The sequence below is a fragment of the Dysidea avara genome, chromosome 9, assembly GCF_963678975.1.
Source record: "Dysidea avara chromosome 9, odDysAvar1.4, whole genome shotgun sequence".
In the NCBI taxonomy this organism is placed as follows: Eukaryota; Metazoa; Porifera; class Demospongiae; order Dictyoceratida; family Dysideidae; genus Dysidea; species Dysidea avara.
Window position 1 is genome coordinate 569,256 of NC_089280.1, and position 14,028 is coordinate 583,283.

Genomic DNA, 14,028 nt, shown 5'->3' on the forward strand with positions numbered 1-14,028 from the left:
TGATACCCATCATGTTATAGTGTAGCCATAGTAACAAACACTCACAGGATCTCCCTTAGGGCCTTGTTCACCCCCTGAAGCTTGTCCGGTGGTTCCCTGTAACAAAATGGCACGTTAATTAGCACACTTACTCATACTACAGGTAATTAGGGGAGGAAAAACTGCAAGGTCATCGGACATTAAACGTCATTATAAAAATAAATAAATCATTGAATAGTTCAAATACATAACCTTTACTCTAACAGAAATATCACTGTCTGTTCTATTAGAATATTTTGAGCTGTAGTTCACTTGGACCAGTCAAAAATTCCAACTTAAGTTGTTTCTCAGCAGTGTGGCTATAGTTAGTACATAGCTAGTGATGGTTGTGGGTTAATCATACTGGTGTGATTACATACTTTATACCATGACACACTATAGCATAAGAACACAATGCCACTCTCAAGTGTTAACATAGCTCCCTTACCCAGGCATCTTAACAGTTCACAGCATCACACAGAACTCACACGCAGCGAAGCAAATTTCTTCGTGACACAAAAATAAAAGCCAACCCACCATCTTGTGACACCTATACCAATCAACTCACTATCACACCAGTAGTCTTTTAATCTGTATTCGACTGGCATATACCACCACCGAGACGAAAGTTATGGCCGATTTTTCACAGGTGTGTAACCAGTAGGTGTTATATAATTGTTGTGAGCAGTGTTGGTTTCCCTGGCTGCTTTACTTGGCTTCACACGATACACCGTTCAAAACACCTTGACCCCCTGAATAAAATGACAATGGTTTCAGCTCTGTAACCACCAGATCAAAGGCGCTATGGATGGATTACAATGGACACATGTTAAAGCTACTTGAGTAGTTTTTCGGTAACAAAGAGTTAACCAGCAGCATATGGAATTATTATCAAGGTATAAATATTAAAACGTGTGAAGTCATAATTGACAGTTATATGATTGACTGTTCTATTAGAGTATCTGACAACTCATAATGTGACATGTGCTATATAAAAATTTACACACTGTTTTATTGCTTTGGTACGCAGAGAAACAAAGCTCAAATCTATATATCATCAGATAATCCTGTTAACAGCAAGTGAGTTATGGGTGTTTATTTACAATGCGGTAAAAATAAAGTTTATCACCGTCACCTTTAATTGTTGGATGGCCTTCTTCTTTGTGCACACGGAAGAATACCACATGTCAATTTAGGGTAAACAGATTGAGCTAAGTCCCATCTTCATAGCTTGTGATATATAATTAATCAAGTGCTGGTTATTATTTGCTATATTTTCGTTGTAAAAATTGAATTTTTTGCCACTCCAACTGTCTCCACTGTAGCTCCAAAGATTATTTATCATAAAAGGCTGAAACTGACCAGTTTTTGTTCAGCTAGTCACATTTATAAACTTTCACCATAGGTAGCTCCCAGGAACGTTTAGTACATAGAAACACTAACTGCTCTCATTGATACTGTTTCATTTGAAGATAGTCTATTCACTAGATACACAATTACTCTAATAGAACATACAAGCGTGTCAGATAAAAGTTTTGAAAGTGCACGAGACCAAAGAAATTTTGAGGGTTCAACAAAATGCTAATGTGATTTGTAAATCCTAAAGGGAGTTTCAACAAAGTTTTCATAAGAATAAGAATGAGAAATAACCTGTAAAGTGTTTCCTACACAGTTCAGTGGTATAGAACAATACGCAGTAACATGATAGCCACTTTGTTATACAATCTTCTTAGCTGATACTTGAAACACTCTCCACACATAACGTAATTAGTTAATTTTAACACTAATTCCACTGTCTGCTAATCTGTGCATCATCAATGTCTTTTATTTTAACATTGACAATTCCATCAGCTGTTAAAATACAAGGATTGACACCAGCAGGGAATACATTACCAGTAGTAAGAGTTGGAAGATAGATTCCTATTCATAAATTATTAAGTAAATATGCCTGGCCTATAAATGGAGTTTGCAGAAAATAACTATAATGAATCGTTGATTGTTATTTCTACCCTTTGTGATGATTAGTACTACTAGTTGTACTCTATTACCATTAGTCATGTCTGATAACATGTTACTCACAGCAAGTCCTGGAGTTCCTTGTTCTCCATCTTCACCATGAATACCTCTGATACCCTACAGATGACACACATGTGATACACACATGTTCCCTCAGTCACATCACTACCTTTTCTCCCTTTGCTCCGAATGGTCCTCTTAATCCAAGGTCTCCTCTACGTCCCTGTAATTATTATGATGTATGGTAGTCATGGTTACTGATGTCTACTTACCTGACTACCCTTTACCCCAGTAGTACCCTGGTTACCTTCGGGACCTCTGGGGCCCTATTACAACAAGCAATTATGTATTGTTGATTTACATCACACTAATTACCCTAGTGCCATCTTTACCACGGCGACCTTGGTCACCTTTCTGTCCCTTCGGACCGACAGTACCTCTCTGACCAGGTACGCCATTAATCCCATCAGTTCCGGATTTTCCCTATTATAACACACAATTAATGATGATGTAGTGGTATATGATAACTAACATCAGTGCCTGGTGTTCCAGGAATACCGGCAGCGCCAGGGTCACCATTGACTCCCTAGGGTGGGGGATGATGTCACACTAAAGTGCAACAGTAACTCACTTGTACACCAGCTACGCCCTGCTCGCCAGGTAAGCCACTTTCACCTTTTGATCCCTACCAAATTATATATTATAGAAATTATGGTGAGATGAAGCAATGATAACACTTACAGCCACTCCTTGATATCCCTGTGATCCACGTTCACCTTTAGCACCCTGTATGTTATGATGTTGTCACTCAACTGTTGTCATGGTAACAGCATACCTGAGGGCCACGTAATCCTCTTTCTCCTTGGTTACCAACATGTCCAGCATCTCCATCATTACCAGGACTACCTCGTACTCCTTGAGGACCAGCCTCTCCCTACATGTGTAGAGTATGTTATGAGGTGTAAACATTGCGTAATGGTACATACATCTAGACCTCCTCTTCCTGTTCCACCCTGTCTGCCTCGGTCTCCACTGTCACCCTGCGGATCATGTGATTACAAGCCACACCCACTAGTAATGCTTACAGTTTGGCCAGGTGCTCCTGGCTCACCATCACGACCATCTCTGCCTTGTTCACCCTATGACATGACAACACAATCGACGATATGAAAACACATTAGACACATACACCCAATACAACACACACACGCACGCGCACACACAGAGGACACACTTACAGGAGCTCCATTAGGTCCTCTCACACCATCTTGACCAGGGTCACCTTGGGGACCCTACAACAATTGGTCACTTAGAAACAAGAAGACTCTTAACTTACTCTAAGCCCTTGCTCTCCTGGTACTCCTTCCACTCCAGATTGTCCACTTAATCCCTAACATGATGGCGATGTAATTGTATCATGATGTAATAATTCTTACTGGTTCTCCAGGCGTTCCTGGGGGCCCAGCATCTCCTGTGTTACCCTGACAGATCACATTACAACACAATTCTAACCAATCAGAATACTCACAGGTTCACCAGCAGAACCAGGTCTTCCTTGGAAACCAGATGGACCAGTATCTCCCTAACATGGTAACATAACACACTACCATATATAGTAAGATATGATGTCACATACTCTTCTTCCATTTGGACCTGAATTACCAGGGACTCCAGGTACACCCTGTAATTAAGGTGGTTGTGTATATATCACATGTTGATCACATGGCTACTAACCCTGTTACCAGGTGTGCCCTCTTGACCATCAGGTCCTGGCTCTCCATCTTGTCCCTGTATACGTCACCATGACAACAACATTAACAGGCAGAACAAGTCTTACTTGTTGGCCAGGTGTTCCATCAAATCCTGGTGGTCCAGGTAATCCAATATCTCCCTACACAGTAGACAATACAGTACTACAAGGTGTATACAGGTAACATTGATTACTTGCTTAGGAACTTGTATACAAATGTTTACCACCATATATAGTTATTTAGATGGTAAATGTGATTTTATGACTAAAACTGACTATTTTATGACTATAGTATAACCATTAAACTTGATAAATTCTGCACTACAAACCTTCACCCAGGGTAATATGACTTGCAAGCGACTTGGGACTCCTGCAAGAATTTTGCAAGATTTGCAATCTATACACTTGCGCAAGAAAAGGAACATTTTCCATGCAAGAACTTGCAAGACTTGCACAACATTTCTCCCTGAGAAAGCCAGTTTGATTCAACAGTAGTTATACGCCCGGACTGTTAGTATATCATTGAATGGTGCAACCTTCGTGTTTATACATGATCTGGCCAGTTGAGGGAAATGTTAGCAGTTTAATTTTCCATCTAGGCACAGCTTGCTATGTTGGAAAGAGCTAAATCACAACACTATTTTTAATTTCCTACCCACAGTTTACGCTGTACAGATCCAGTTAGCAGGCAATACAGACCTGTTTGGGTTACACTGGCTGCTAGTAGAGAGACTATGATCTATCAGACATGCTCACAAGCCTACATAGTAACTAGATCACCAAGACCCTTCTTTATTATGGACCAATCATTTGATTGGTTATTGGTGACAACACTTTCTATCATAGCAACCCTCTATATAAGGAATTGTGGCTACCAACAACAATTTAACACTTGAGTGTTTACCATGATCAAACCACACACTGTAGGCGTTTGTGAGGACATAGGTTGTGGAATATCATGGTACACAGTGTAATGACTTTCTTTTGTGCCACTTGTGGTAAGGATATCCGTGTAAAGTTGTGCCAATAGTTGTAGTTGCTCAGATCTTGTTACAAGAAAAAAATGGGTCAATCAGTAAAACAAATTATACTGCACTCAGTAGACATGTCAAATTATAAGCCACATAGTAGCTACAAGAAGGGATGTTAACACAGCTAGTTCAATAACAATTAATATCACATGTTCTGATAAAGCTCTTAACATCAATTGGTCACTTTGATGCCAAGTAAGTGTAAAGCTAAACCCTATTTCAATCATTGAATTAAAAAAAAAGACATTAGGGGCACACAATATATTTGTTTCAGTGGTATGGTCCCTATACTAGTGTTTTCCTTATATCATCCAATAAACAGTATACTACACATCACTAGAATACAAGACACTCACCCTAAATCCTGTAGGCCCACTGGGTCCTGGGGGGCCAGTAGTTCCTCTTCCTCCTTCTCCACCATTGAATCCATTTCGTCCCTCAGGTCCAGGAGGACCTATCAAACCCTTAACACAACAAGCAGTGACCACATTCCATCACTGAATACTGTCATTACTTTTTGTCCCTTTAATCCCTTCAGGCCATAACCACCAGGGAATCCATTAACGCCAGCTTTACCACGGCGACCCAGTGTTCCTTGATTGCCGGCAGGGCCAGGTTCTCCCTGGGCTCCTTCAAATCCTTGGATCCCCTGCAGTGCATCATCACCCTGTAACCATGACAACCAGTAAAGGATGAGCACTCCATCATGTGATGTATCTTACAAACGGTCCTTTTCTGCCATCTATTCCAGGTGGTCCTTGTGGGCCCTGTGAAATAATACATCAATCAATGATTTACGAAGTATCCCCACAAAGGAAGGAACCCCTCTTAAAGGAGTCCGTATTAAGAACACAATACAAACCTCTTCAAAAATAAGAACAACACAAGTTTTACTGGAAATCTGTTTATAGCAGTAAATATGAGCCGATATTCATTCATATCTTAACTAGTCTCCACTGTACAGTGGATGCAGTTTGCATCACAATAAGCCCCTTGGCTGTTGCTTAAGTTTTCAATAGCCCCTCTCCCACTACTATCATTTGCACAATTTAGCACTTACTTGTCGTCCATTAGCTCCTCTTGCTCCAGGGTTACCATTCAGACCAGGTGGTCCAGCTAATCCTGTAGTGCCTGATTGACCTTTTATGCCAAATTCACCCTACAAGTTGATTACAATAATTATGCCTTATAAAGAGAGTGCAGCTTACAGGTGAGCCGGAAATTCCCGGAAAGCCTGGGGGACCTTGTATACCACGATCACCCTACGGTAACTCATAAACCATTTGGTACAAGACGAGTGCTCAACACTCACCACAATGCCACGGTGACCAGGAGGGCCAGGTACACCAGCATCACCCTAAATATGTGTCACTACCACATGACATAATATGATTGTTATACTTACGGGATTTCCTGGAGTTCCGGGAATACCTCTTTGACCTTCAGGTCCAGGAACACCCTATAGCAAAGTTTTCCAACTAATATCCACCAGACAAACTCACTAACTAACCAAAAGTCCTGGAGGTCCAATAATACCATTGCGTCCTGGTAATCCCTAACAACAAGACCATGATAGCATTAATTATGATATGCAGATAACCTTACAGCTTTGCCATCATTGCCCCGCAATCCAGAGATTCCAAAATCACCACGGTTACCCTACAAACATGCGATATATGTAACATTATAATGTTACAATAATGGTATGACTTACCGGGTGTCCATGTTCGCCTTGTAAACCCCTGGAACCTTCAGCCCCCCTGTCACCCTAAAACAGTGCAAATTCCAAACTGCATATTGCATACCACATGCTAACCTGTTCTCCTCTTTTGCCCTGCACTCCATCCTTCCCTCTAGAGCCTTTTGGTCCCTACAGCAATACTGTATGTAACAGCTGACTTGGTCTAGCTTCACTCACGCTCTCTCCATCAGGTCCTGGTACACCAGTAGGGCCGGGTGGTCCACTAGGACCAACCGGTCCTTCATCACCATCAACTCCAGGCCAGCCAACATATCCTTGAGCACCCTACAATACAGGTAGAAACACAATCCTCCCTTAATTTCTCCAGCAATTAATGGAAAACAAGTGTTATAATGACAGAGGCTTTGGTCATGTGATACTTCATGAACATCACTTTAAAAAATGCAATAGCCACAAAACTGAACTGGAGCTAAGAAAAATTGTCTGAGTGTGTGAGCCATTTTGCATTCACATTGTACCATAATTATTGTGTTATCTAATACTTTGTGGGCTTTGGTTTTTGGCTCAATGTTTACCTCTGACCACTGACAAAGGAATTAATGGGACAAAACTTTACAGTACCAAGTGTCCATTACAGAGTTGGTGCATGTATGACTTACCGGTGGTCCTAGAGGTCCAACAGCTCCCTCAGCACCTGGTATTCCTGGGTTACCCTGGTTACATATATAACAATCTGATCTGATAGTGTTACTATGGATACCATTGGTTGTGGTAGCGGTTCTTTCAAAGAACTGATGGGTCCTTTGTTGTTATTAGAGTCAATAAGCGTACCGTATAATCCCTACAAGTGTTATCATCAACACGTCATGGCTACACTGATGAAAACTTACAGGTGCAAACAGAAGTGGCCCTATTGGTCCAGGTACTCCAGGAGGACCACGTCTTCCTTCAATACCTTCCTTACCCTATGGACAATTTGAGTAAGTGTTGTGTATCAAGGCTACTGGGTACCTTCTGGCCTGGTCTACCCCGGTCACCATTTCTTCCTGGTCTTCCTTGTATACCAATGTTACCTTCCCTGCCAGTTGGGCCGAGAGGTCCTTGCTGTTGTTCCATACATAACAATGACCATATGCAAACACCACACATGATATACCTCTCCAGGAAAACTCAATCCCTTGGAGCCCTTCTCTCCGGGAAGTCCAATAACCTAACAACACACACTAAAAGATGGTATATTGTAACAACCATTAATACCATTCCACTGCCAACTGCTTGACGCAGTGTCCTGTGATGAGAACACTTCCCGTAAGTGTAGAGATTCTGTTCAGAAGCAGCTTCAGCCAGTGGTACCAGTGTGAGTTGTTGTACAAACACCTTTAAAGGGGACAATGGTAGGTGTGCTAGCATAGCATTAGCAGCCACACCCACCTCATTTGGAGAGTGTCCAGTGACTACTTCCTTCTTATCACAAGACAAGAGACACGACTGCTCCTTATCAATGTCCACGTTGTGTACCAGTGTGTTGTCAACGAATAACGACAAACTAGTTTGTAGAACACTGATACTCATCATGTGCCACTGGCCTGCCTCCATGCTACCGCTGCGCAGTGGAAATCTAACCAATAAGCTTAGACATTCAAACACAACTTCCATGTTGTCTGTTTCTAGAGAGACGGCTAGTTCCACTCCCATGTTTGATGTGACGTTAAGAAGAGTGACTCTGCTGGGTGTGTCTACTAATTGAAATTTAGTCAGTATGGAGTATTGGCTGGCGTATTTCTCCGAGCAGATGGTAACATCATTAGTTACAATTTTGGTGTTGGGTGCAATTTTGAATGCTGGGTTCCAGTAATCATCACCAGCTAGGTTGACCCCATCAGGAACATCAGCTAATACTGAGCTCATGACAAAATCATATGATCCTGTAATCAGATTTGGTGTAACCTTGTAATAGACATTGTATTCTACTTTGTAAATAATGGCACATACACACACACACACACACACACTTGGTTCATCCAGCTGACTGGGGTGATTTGTACACTGCTCAAATGGTCAGTGCCACAGCATAATTCTCCCAGACTATACCATGTTTCATGGGTAAAGGTGTGGGAACCTGAAACCCTACATAGACTCACCCATTGTGGCATGGACAGGATTATTGCTTCCCCAGCTCCAACTGGGTACTATGGCTCATTGAAGAACAACTCAAGAATTGAACTATGGACCTTGCAATTACCCCAGGTCAGTGCTCTCACCATTTGCACACACAAACATTCTGATCACACCACACATCATTGTGCAACTACTGCTGTAGCATGACATTAACAAAGTCTCAAGCTAGTATGCTTATCTATACACTTTGTGTGGGTGCTGTATGTGTGTGCGTGTTGGAGCATATTAACATATCACGTGACCATATACAGCATTAGCTAGCTCAATACCTGAGGGTAGACTCTTGCACAACTCCTGCACCTCTGCTTCATCATCTGTGTGCAGGAAGTCGGTGTTGTCCAACTGAGTTACAGCGCCATGGCACGCGCTTAGCAGCACAGTAACGACTATCAACGCGATGCTTGCTCGCGTCATCCTACTTTATGATTAGCCTACCAGCGAGGCTAACTCGCTACTGGCTACTCTAATATAGACAATTGTTATGATAAGAAGGAGACCTGAAAAGCAGCCACGGTGGGCATCAAATCAGGTGCAGCCTGGTGCAAACAATACTCTATTGTTCGTCCCTTTGCAGCATCGAGTGGCTCCCGGCTCATTGTTCGCAGCTAGCCGCATCGTGGCTACCCGCAGGAATCTCATCAGCCACAGAACAGCTGGGTTGTATTATCTCCATTCCCCATACCACAAACTCCATTCTCAATTACACATACTATACATAAGAGTAACAATGGACGCGCGCCGTTCGGCTCATTAGAATGTCATTAGCATTTGAAATAAATATGATATGAATTTCGGTAATTACGCATGTACACTATAATTATGATGACAGTTTGTGAGCACCAATAATGTGAAGCAGCTATGAGAAACAAGCTGGCCCAACTTGGAAACCAAATTCCTGACTCTTCTCTCCAAAGTCTGATGGTGCAAAGTCTTTCAGTGGTAGTTGGTTGATGGTTCTGGTGTTAATGGCAACCACAGAATGGTCAGAGAAGGTTGACTTGTGCTATAATATTAGGGCACACAATTTTAGCAACACTGTTACCAAGTAACTGAGCAGCTACCTTGCATCCATCGTGTAACAGTGAAATAGTTTTGCTGTCTTTAGTGGTCACCTCCTGATTGTCACTGGTCTGGAATGACAGGGATGCTTGAGAGTTGCGGCACCTGGTAGTAACATCATGATAACATGTTGGTTACTGGGGTATAGCCAGTCTTACTTGTAAGTGAATGTTTGGTGTGCAGTTTGTGCAGCAACACGGATAAATTTCATCTGGGTCTCTGGGGCCATGTACTCCATTTGGAATCCTCCATCAAGATTACTGAACCAGCCATCAGCAGATGTCTTGCGCCAGTATCGTGTATCCACCTATTAAAGATAAGGGTAATACCCTTATGGTCAGTCATACACAGGGGCTGCACCTGGTCTTTAGTAGGCATCACACAAGTCTGGACACTGTGGCCAGAGAAGTTACAGAACACTTTGATAGCATCATCAATACATCCTCCATTGGGGTCAATCCAGTAGTATCCTATAGTTAACAAACAACATTAAGCCACATCCATACAAAGGTAGCCACACCCCTTACCATCTGCAACATTTGGTTTGTTCAGCTGAAGGTCAAGACAGCTGCGAGCTGGAGATTTCTTGGTTCCAGATGGCTTAGTGAGTCTGCGAGCTTGTCGGCGGAGTTGAGCAAGCTCTTTCAACTTGGTCAGTTCTAGTGTCTGCAAGGAGCAATAAATGTGGAGGGTCTGGGGATGGAATACTTACATCATCCACTTCATCCTGAGATCTTTCAGAGGAGAAGAATGTGTTACCGTCATTGTGTACTTCAACAATCTCCTCTCCCTATAGCAATCAATGAACACTACATACTACACACAAATTCAACCATTCAAAATACATACCAGAAGTGTAATACATTACACTACACTACACACATACAGTGTAATACACTATACACTACACACACACACATATACAATGCACACACTACACACACACACAGTATACACATAGTACATGTAGTCCTTACAGGAGGTCCAGGAGGTCCCTATACAAACAAGATAATATGATCAGTATAGTTGTAACATAGCAACAACTCACAGGAGGTCCTGAGGGTCCAGCAGGACCAGATTCACCATCTTCACCAGGTTTACCCTATAACACCAGTAACTAGTAACTCAACACACACACGACACTATGCAGACTAACTGCTTCTCCTTTGTCACCAGCAGGTCCCTTAGTGCCGTCAACACCTGGGTGTCCAATGGGGCCAGTTGGACCCTGTGAGCAGCACACGTTATGGATACACAGTGGTTAATAGCCAAGTCATAACGTACTTGAGGTCCAACATCACCTCGTCTACCAGATGCACCTGGTTCTCCTTCCATTCCCATCTCTCCCTTGAATCCTTTAGGACCTAATCTACCCTTGTCACCTTGGTCTCCCTATTAACCCAACATTATTATACAACACTGTTGCAATCTATAGCAGTGCTACTTACAACTCCTCCAGCATTTCCTGTGTCTCCTTTCTGTCCTCTTGGTCCTTCACTACCCTAATAATGACAAGCTCTAATACTGGTGTTGACACCACCATTACTACTTACTCTCCTGCCAGGTGGTCCACGTACACCATCTGGGCCATCTGGACCTTGTGCTCCCTACACAATATCACATGAGCAAATTGTACGTACAGTGAAGAGGCTCACTTTAGCTCCTGGGGCTCCATCTAATCCTTGAGGTCCTGGGGCTCCTTGTGGGCCCTAGCAAGACATCAATTATTTATACACCTCACCTTGTTAATGTAACTAACAGTATCTCCAGGAGCTCCTGGGAATCCTGGAGCACCAGTCGGGCCACGTGGTCCAGCATCACCCTTGAATCCTTTTGGTCCATCAATACCAGCTGGTCCAGGGCTGCCAGGTTGGCCAGTATCACCAATTCTACCAGTTTCACCACGAGAGCCGGGAGTACCCTATCATCAACAACTCACAGCTATATCATCACAGTACTTAACTAACAGGTCTCCCATCAAGTCCATCATGTCCATCAATTCCTTGTTCACCAGGGTCACCCTATATACAACCAGTACTAGCATGGCCAGATGTGACACTTCTATACTCACAGAATTTCCAGGCAAGCCTGCTGATCCCCTAGTTCCTTGGTTACCAGGTCGTCCCTGTATGTGTCATCGTCAAACTATCACATGGGAACACAGTAAGATCACCTGATCTCCAGGAGCACCAGATGCTCCAACCTCTCCTGGCTCAGTACCAGCTGGTCCCTGTATGAAGGTATCATGTGAGCAGATCACATGATCTACCTCATCATACCTCTTCACCAGGTGGTCCAATGGGTCCAGGCAATCCAGGTGGTCCATTCTTACCCTAACACGAGAAATATGGTGATACAAGCTGTTACTACGTTAAAAAGCACTAGTGTAAGGGTCTGGATGTACCAGCCCAAAGTTATAAGAGGGATAATTACACTCACATCTATTCCTGGTGGTCCAGGCTCGCCCTTTGATCCTTCATCACCAGTGTCTCCTTGGTCACCAGGGTAACCAGCTGGACCTGGGGGTCCAGGATCGCCAACAGGTCCCTAGTAGGGGAATCCCCAACACCAGCACAATCTAATGAGTCTTACCAGTTGTCCTGCAGGACCAAGGTCACCATCAGGTCCAGCTGGACCAGGGTCTCCCTATAGTGAGGAGTACAACTCCACCAGATAATGGCATCCACTACATACCACATCTCCTTCTTTACCACGTCTACCAGGAGCTCCAATATCACCAGGGTCACCCTGTAATAGTAGATCATTGGAGTAGCTTTCATACATCACATAATAATTTGTGTACAACACCAACAATAAAAGGAGCAAAAAGATCACTCACATTAGCTCCAGGAGATGATGCAAATCCATCAGGACCAGGTGCTCCTGACACACCCTAATATGATGCACATATCATAACACATCACTTGATATTATATCATACAGGATGTCCAATAGGGCCAGATTCACCATCCTCTCCGGGACTGCCTTGTCTACCAGTTGGTCCTCTGACTCCAGCTGGGCCTTGTGGTCCGGCTGGTCCTTGTCCACCCCTCTGTCCTTGGGCTCCTGGTCTACCAGGGATACCTGGTACACCGGGGGGTCCCTGGGAAATATCTCTAACATCATCTAATAAAACATAACAAGGTTGCTTACTGGTAGTCCATTAACACCATCATCACCAGGGTTGCCTGGGTGACCACGTTCTCCCTAGGAGACATGTTAACAATATACCACACAATATGATTGACTAACATCATCTCCAGGGACACCATTATCTCCAGGATATCCTTTGTCTCCTTTAGGTCCCTACAACACCTCATATAGTGACATAACAGAATAGGTGTTGTCTCACTCACAGGTGCTCCAGGTGCTCCTACAGGTCCAGGGTGTCCAACCAGTCCGGGGTAACCCTCAGGACCTCTTGGTCCAGGGTGGCCAGGGGCACCATGGATACCAGGCAGTCCAGTTGCTCCATCAGCACCAGGTGCTCCAGTTTGTCCATGAGGACCCTGCCTAGCCTGTTAGACAGATAGTATGAGTTACCATGGACATGTTAACAGCAATCGCTAACCAGTTCACCAGGTACACCTCGTGGTCCTTGTGGTCCAGGGTAACCCTAGCAACAGTAACGACATGAACTACATACCCTTCAATGAAAGATGAGTTACCTTGTCTCCTTGGTCACCAGTTGGTCCCTTCTCTCCTTGAGGTCCCTATACGTATGCCAACAGTCACATCACCATGGTGATGATGACATCACAACTTACAGGTGAACCAGTTGGTCCAGGTTCTCCATCACCACCATCTGCTCCAGGTGCTCCCTATATCATCACATGATCACTGGTGGGTGTGGCATACTAGCTTACCTGATCTCCTTGTTCTCCAGCTGCTCCTATTGCTCCAGGGTATCCTTGTGGACCCTTCAGGGGGAGGGGGTAACAGTTACATACTCACAGATATGAAGTACTCACTGGTGCACCAGTAGGTCCCTTCTCACCATGGTGACCAGGGTCACCTTGCTCTCCCTGTAGATCATAAAATAATGAAGTAGTACACCTTCAGATATGGTCACTCACAATTAGCCCATTGCTTCCTGGTTGTCCATCATTACCGTCATTACCAGCAGTACCTCTGTTGCCAGGGAGACCAGGTGGTCCATGTGGTCCCTTATCACCTTGGTCACCAGGTTGTCCAGGGGTACCAGCAGGTCCCTCAGTGCCTGGGTTACCCTGTTGAACCGGATAATCCTGCTCTTGTTTTTATAGAGACACTAG

General features: G+C 43.7%; 2 protein-coding genes across 2 annotated transcripts in view; both read right to left on the reverse strand.

The window, feature by feature from the left end:
* The window catches only part of LOC136266218 (collagen alpha-1(II) chain-like), a 13,426-nt gene extending 4,160 nt beyond the window's left edge, over positions 1 to 9,266 (reverse strand). The window contains exons 1-38 of the mRNA XM_066061226.1: positions 8,965 to 9,266; positions 7,949 to 8,442; positions 7,775 to 7,894; positions 7,674 to 7,727; positions 7,529 to 7,621; positions 7,408 to 7,482; positions 7,278 to 7,358; positions 7,177 to 7,230; positions 6,734 to 6,841; positions 6,632 to 6,685; positions 6,530 to 6,583; positions 6,421 to 6,474; positions 6,326 to 6,370; positions 6,221 to 6,274; positions 6,128 to 6,172; positions 6,024 to 6,077; positions 5,876 to 5,974; positions 5,538 to 5,582; positions 5,330 to 5,482; positions 5,172 to 5,279; positions 3,872 to 3,925; positions 3,769 to 3,822; positions 3,671 to 3,715; positions 3,563 to 3,616; positions 3,471 to 3,515; positions 3,371 to 3,424; positions 3,273 to 3,326; positions 3,120 to 3,173; positions 3,021 to 3,074; positions 2,870 to 2,968; positions 2,776 to 2,820; positions 2,666 to 2,719; positions 2,567 to 2,620; positions 2,410 to 2,517; positions 2,307 to 2,360; positions 2,204 to 2,257; positions 2,098 to 2,151; positions 46 to 96 (exon numbers count right to left, since the gene is read on the reverse strand). Of these exons, the coding sequence (XP_065917298.1) occupies positions 46 to 96; positions 2,098 to 2,151; positions 2,204 to 2,257; positions 2,307 to 2,360; positions 2,410 to 2,517; positions 2,567 to 2,620; positions 2,666 to 2,719; positions 2,776 to 2,820; positions 2,870 to 2,968; positions 3,021 to 3,074; positions 3,120 to 3,173; positions 3,273 to 3,326; positions 3,371 to 3,424; positions 3,471 to 3,515; positions 3,563 to 3,616; positions 3,671 to 3,715; positions 3,769 to 3,822; positions 3,872 to 3,925; positions 5,172 to 5,279; positions 5,330 to 5,482; positions 5,538 to 5,582; positions 5,876 to 5,974; positions 6,024 to 6,077; positions 6,128 to 6,172; positions 6,221 to 6,274; positions 6,326 to 6,370; positions 6,421 to 6,474; positions 6,530 to 6,583; positions 6,632 to 6,685; positions 6,734 to 6,841; positions 7,177 to 7,230; positions 7,278 to 7,358; positions 7,408 to 7,482; positions 7,529 to 7,621; positions 7,674 to 7,727; positions 7,775 to 7,894; positions 7,949 to 8,442; positions 8,965 to 9,109 (3,030 nt within the window). The 5' untranslated portion in view covers positions 9,110 to 9,266. The remainder of the gene's footprint in view (positions 1 to 45; positions 97 to 2,097; positions 2,152 to 2,203; positions 2,258 to 2,306; positions 2,361 to 2,409; positions 2,518 to 2,566; positions 2,621 to 2,665; positions 2,720 to 2,775; positions 2,821 to 2,869; positions 2,969 to 3,020; positions 3,075 to 3,119; positions 3,174 to 3,272; positions 3,327 to 3,370; positions 3,425 to 3,470; positions 3,516 to 3,562; positions 3,617 to 3,670; positions 3,716 to 3,768; positions 3,823 to 3,871; positions 3,926 to 5,171; positions 5,280 to 5,329; positions 5,483 to 5,537; positions 5,583 to 5,875; positions 5,975 to 6,023; positions 6,078 to 6,127; positions 6,173 to 6,220; positions 6,275 to 6,325; positions 6,371 to 6,420; positions 6,475 to 6,529; positions 6,584 to 6,631; positions 6,686 to 6,733; positions 6,842 to 7,176; positions 7,231 to 7,277; positions 7,359 to 7,407; positions 7,483 to 7,528; positions 7,622 to 7,673; positions 7,728 to 7,774; positions 7,895 to 7,948; positions 8,443 to 8,964) is intronic.
* Positions 9,267 to 9,456: 190 nt separating this feature from the next.
* LOC136265343 (collagen alpha-2(I) chain-like) overlaps positions 9,457 to 14,028 on the reverse strand; it is a 32,140-nt gene continuing 27,568 nt past the window's right edge. The window contains exons 36-67 of the mRNA XM_066060140.1: positions 13,831 to 13,983; positions 13,726 to 13,779; positions 13,621 to 13,674; positions 13,522 to 13,575; positions 13,423 to 13,467; positions 13,326 to 13,370; positions 13,111 to 13,272; positions 13,007 to 13,060; positions 12,908 to 12,961; positions 12,696 to 12,857; positions 12,594 to 12,647; positions 12,449 to 12,502; positions 12,347 to 12,400; positions 12,194 to 12,301; positions 12,034 to 12,087; positions 11,928 to 11,984; positions 11,826 to 11,879; positions 11,722 to 11,775; positions 11,514 to 11,675; positions 11,410 to 11,463; positions 11,308 to 11,361; positions 11,203 to 11,256; positions 11,039 to 11,146; positions 10,911 to 10,982; positions 10,803 to 10,856; positions 10,732 to 10,749; positions 10,467 to 10,544; positions 10,282 to 10,420; positions 10,115 to 10,224; positions 9,913 to 10,061; positions 9,757 to 9,859; positions 9,457 to 9,698 (exon numbers count right to left, since the gene is read on the reverse strand). Of these exons, the coding sequence (XP_065916212.1) occupies positions 9,552 to 9,698; positions 9,757 to 9,859; positions 9,913 to 10,061; positions 10,115 to 10,224; positions 10,282 to 10,420; positions 10,467 to 10,544; positions 10,732 to 10,749; positions 10,803 to 10,856; positions 10,911 to 10,982; positions 11,039 to 11,146; positions 11,203 to 11,256; positions 11,308 to 11,361; positions 11,410 to 11,463; positions 11,514 to 11,675; positions 11,722 to 11,775; positions 11,826 to 11,879; positions 11,928 to 11,984; positions 12,034 to 12,087; positions 12,194 to 12,301; positions 12,347 to 12,400; positions 12,449 to 12,502; positions 12,594 to 12,647; positions 12,696 to 12,857; positions 12,908 to 12,961; positions 13,007 to 13,060; positions 13,111 to 13,272; positions 13,326 to 13,370; positions 13,423 to 13,467; positions 13,522 to 13,575; positions 13,621 to 13,674; positions 13,726 to 13,779; positions 13,831 to 13,983 (2,628 nt within the window). The 3' untranslated portion in view covers positions 9,457 to 9,551. The remainder of the gene's footprint in view (positions 9,699 to 9,756; positions 9,860 to 9,912; positions 10,062 to 10,114; positions 10,225 to 10,281; positions 10,421 to 10,466; positions 10,545 to 10,731; positions 10,750 to 10,802; positions 10,857 to 10,910; positions 10,983 to 11,038; positions 11,147 to 11,202; positions 11,257 to 11,307; positions 11,362 to 11,409; positions 11,464 to 11,513; positions 11,676 to 11,721; positions 11,776 to 11,825; positions 11,880 to 11,927; positions 11,985 to 12,033; positions 12,088 to 12,193; positions 12,302 to 12,346; positions 12,401 to 12,448; positions 12,503 to 12,593; positions 12,648 to 12,695; positions 12,858 to 12,907; positions 12,962 to 13,006; positions 13,061 to 13,110; positions 13,273 to 13,325; positions 13,371 to 13,422; positions 13,468 to 13,521; positions 13,576 to 13,620; positions 13,675 to 13,725; positions 13,780 to 13,830; positions 13,984 to 14,028) is intronic.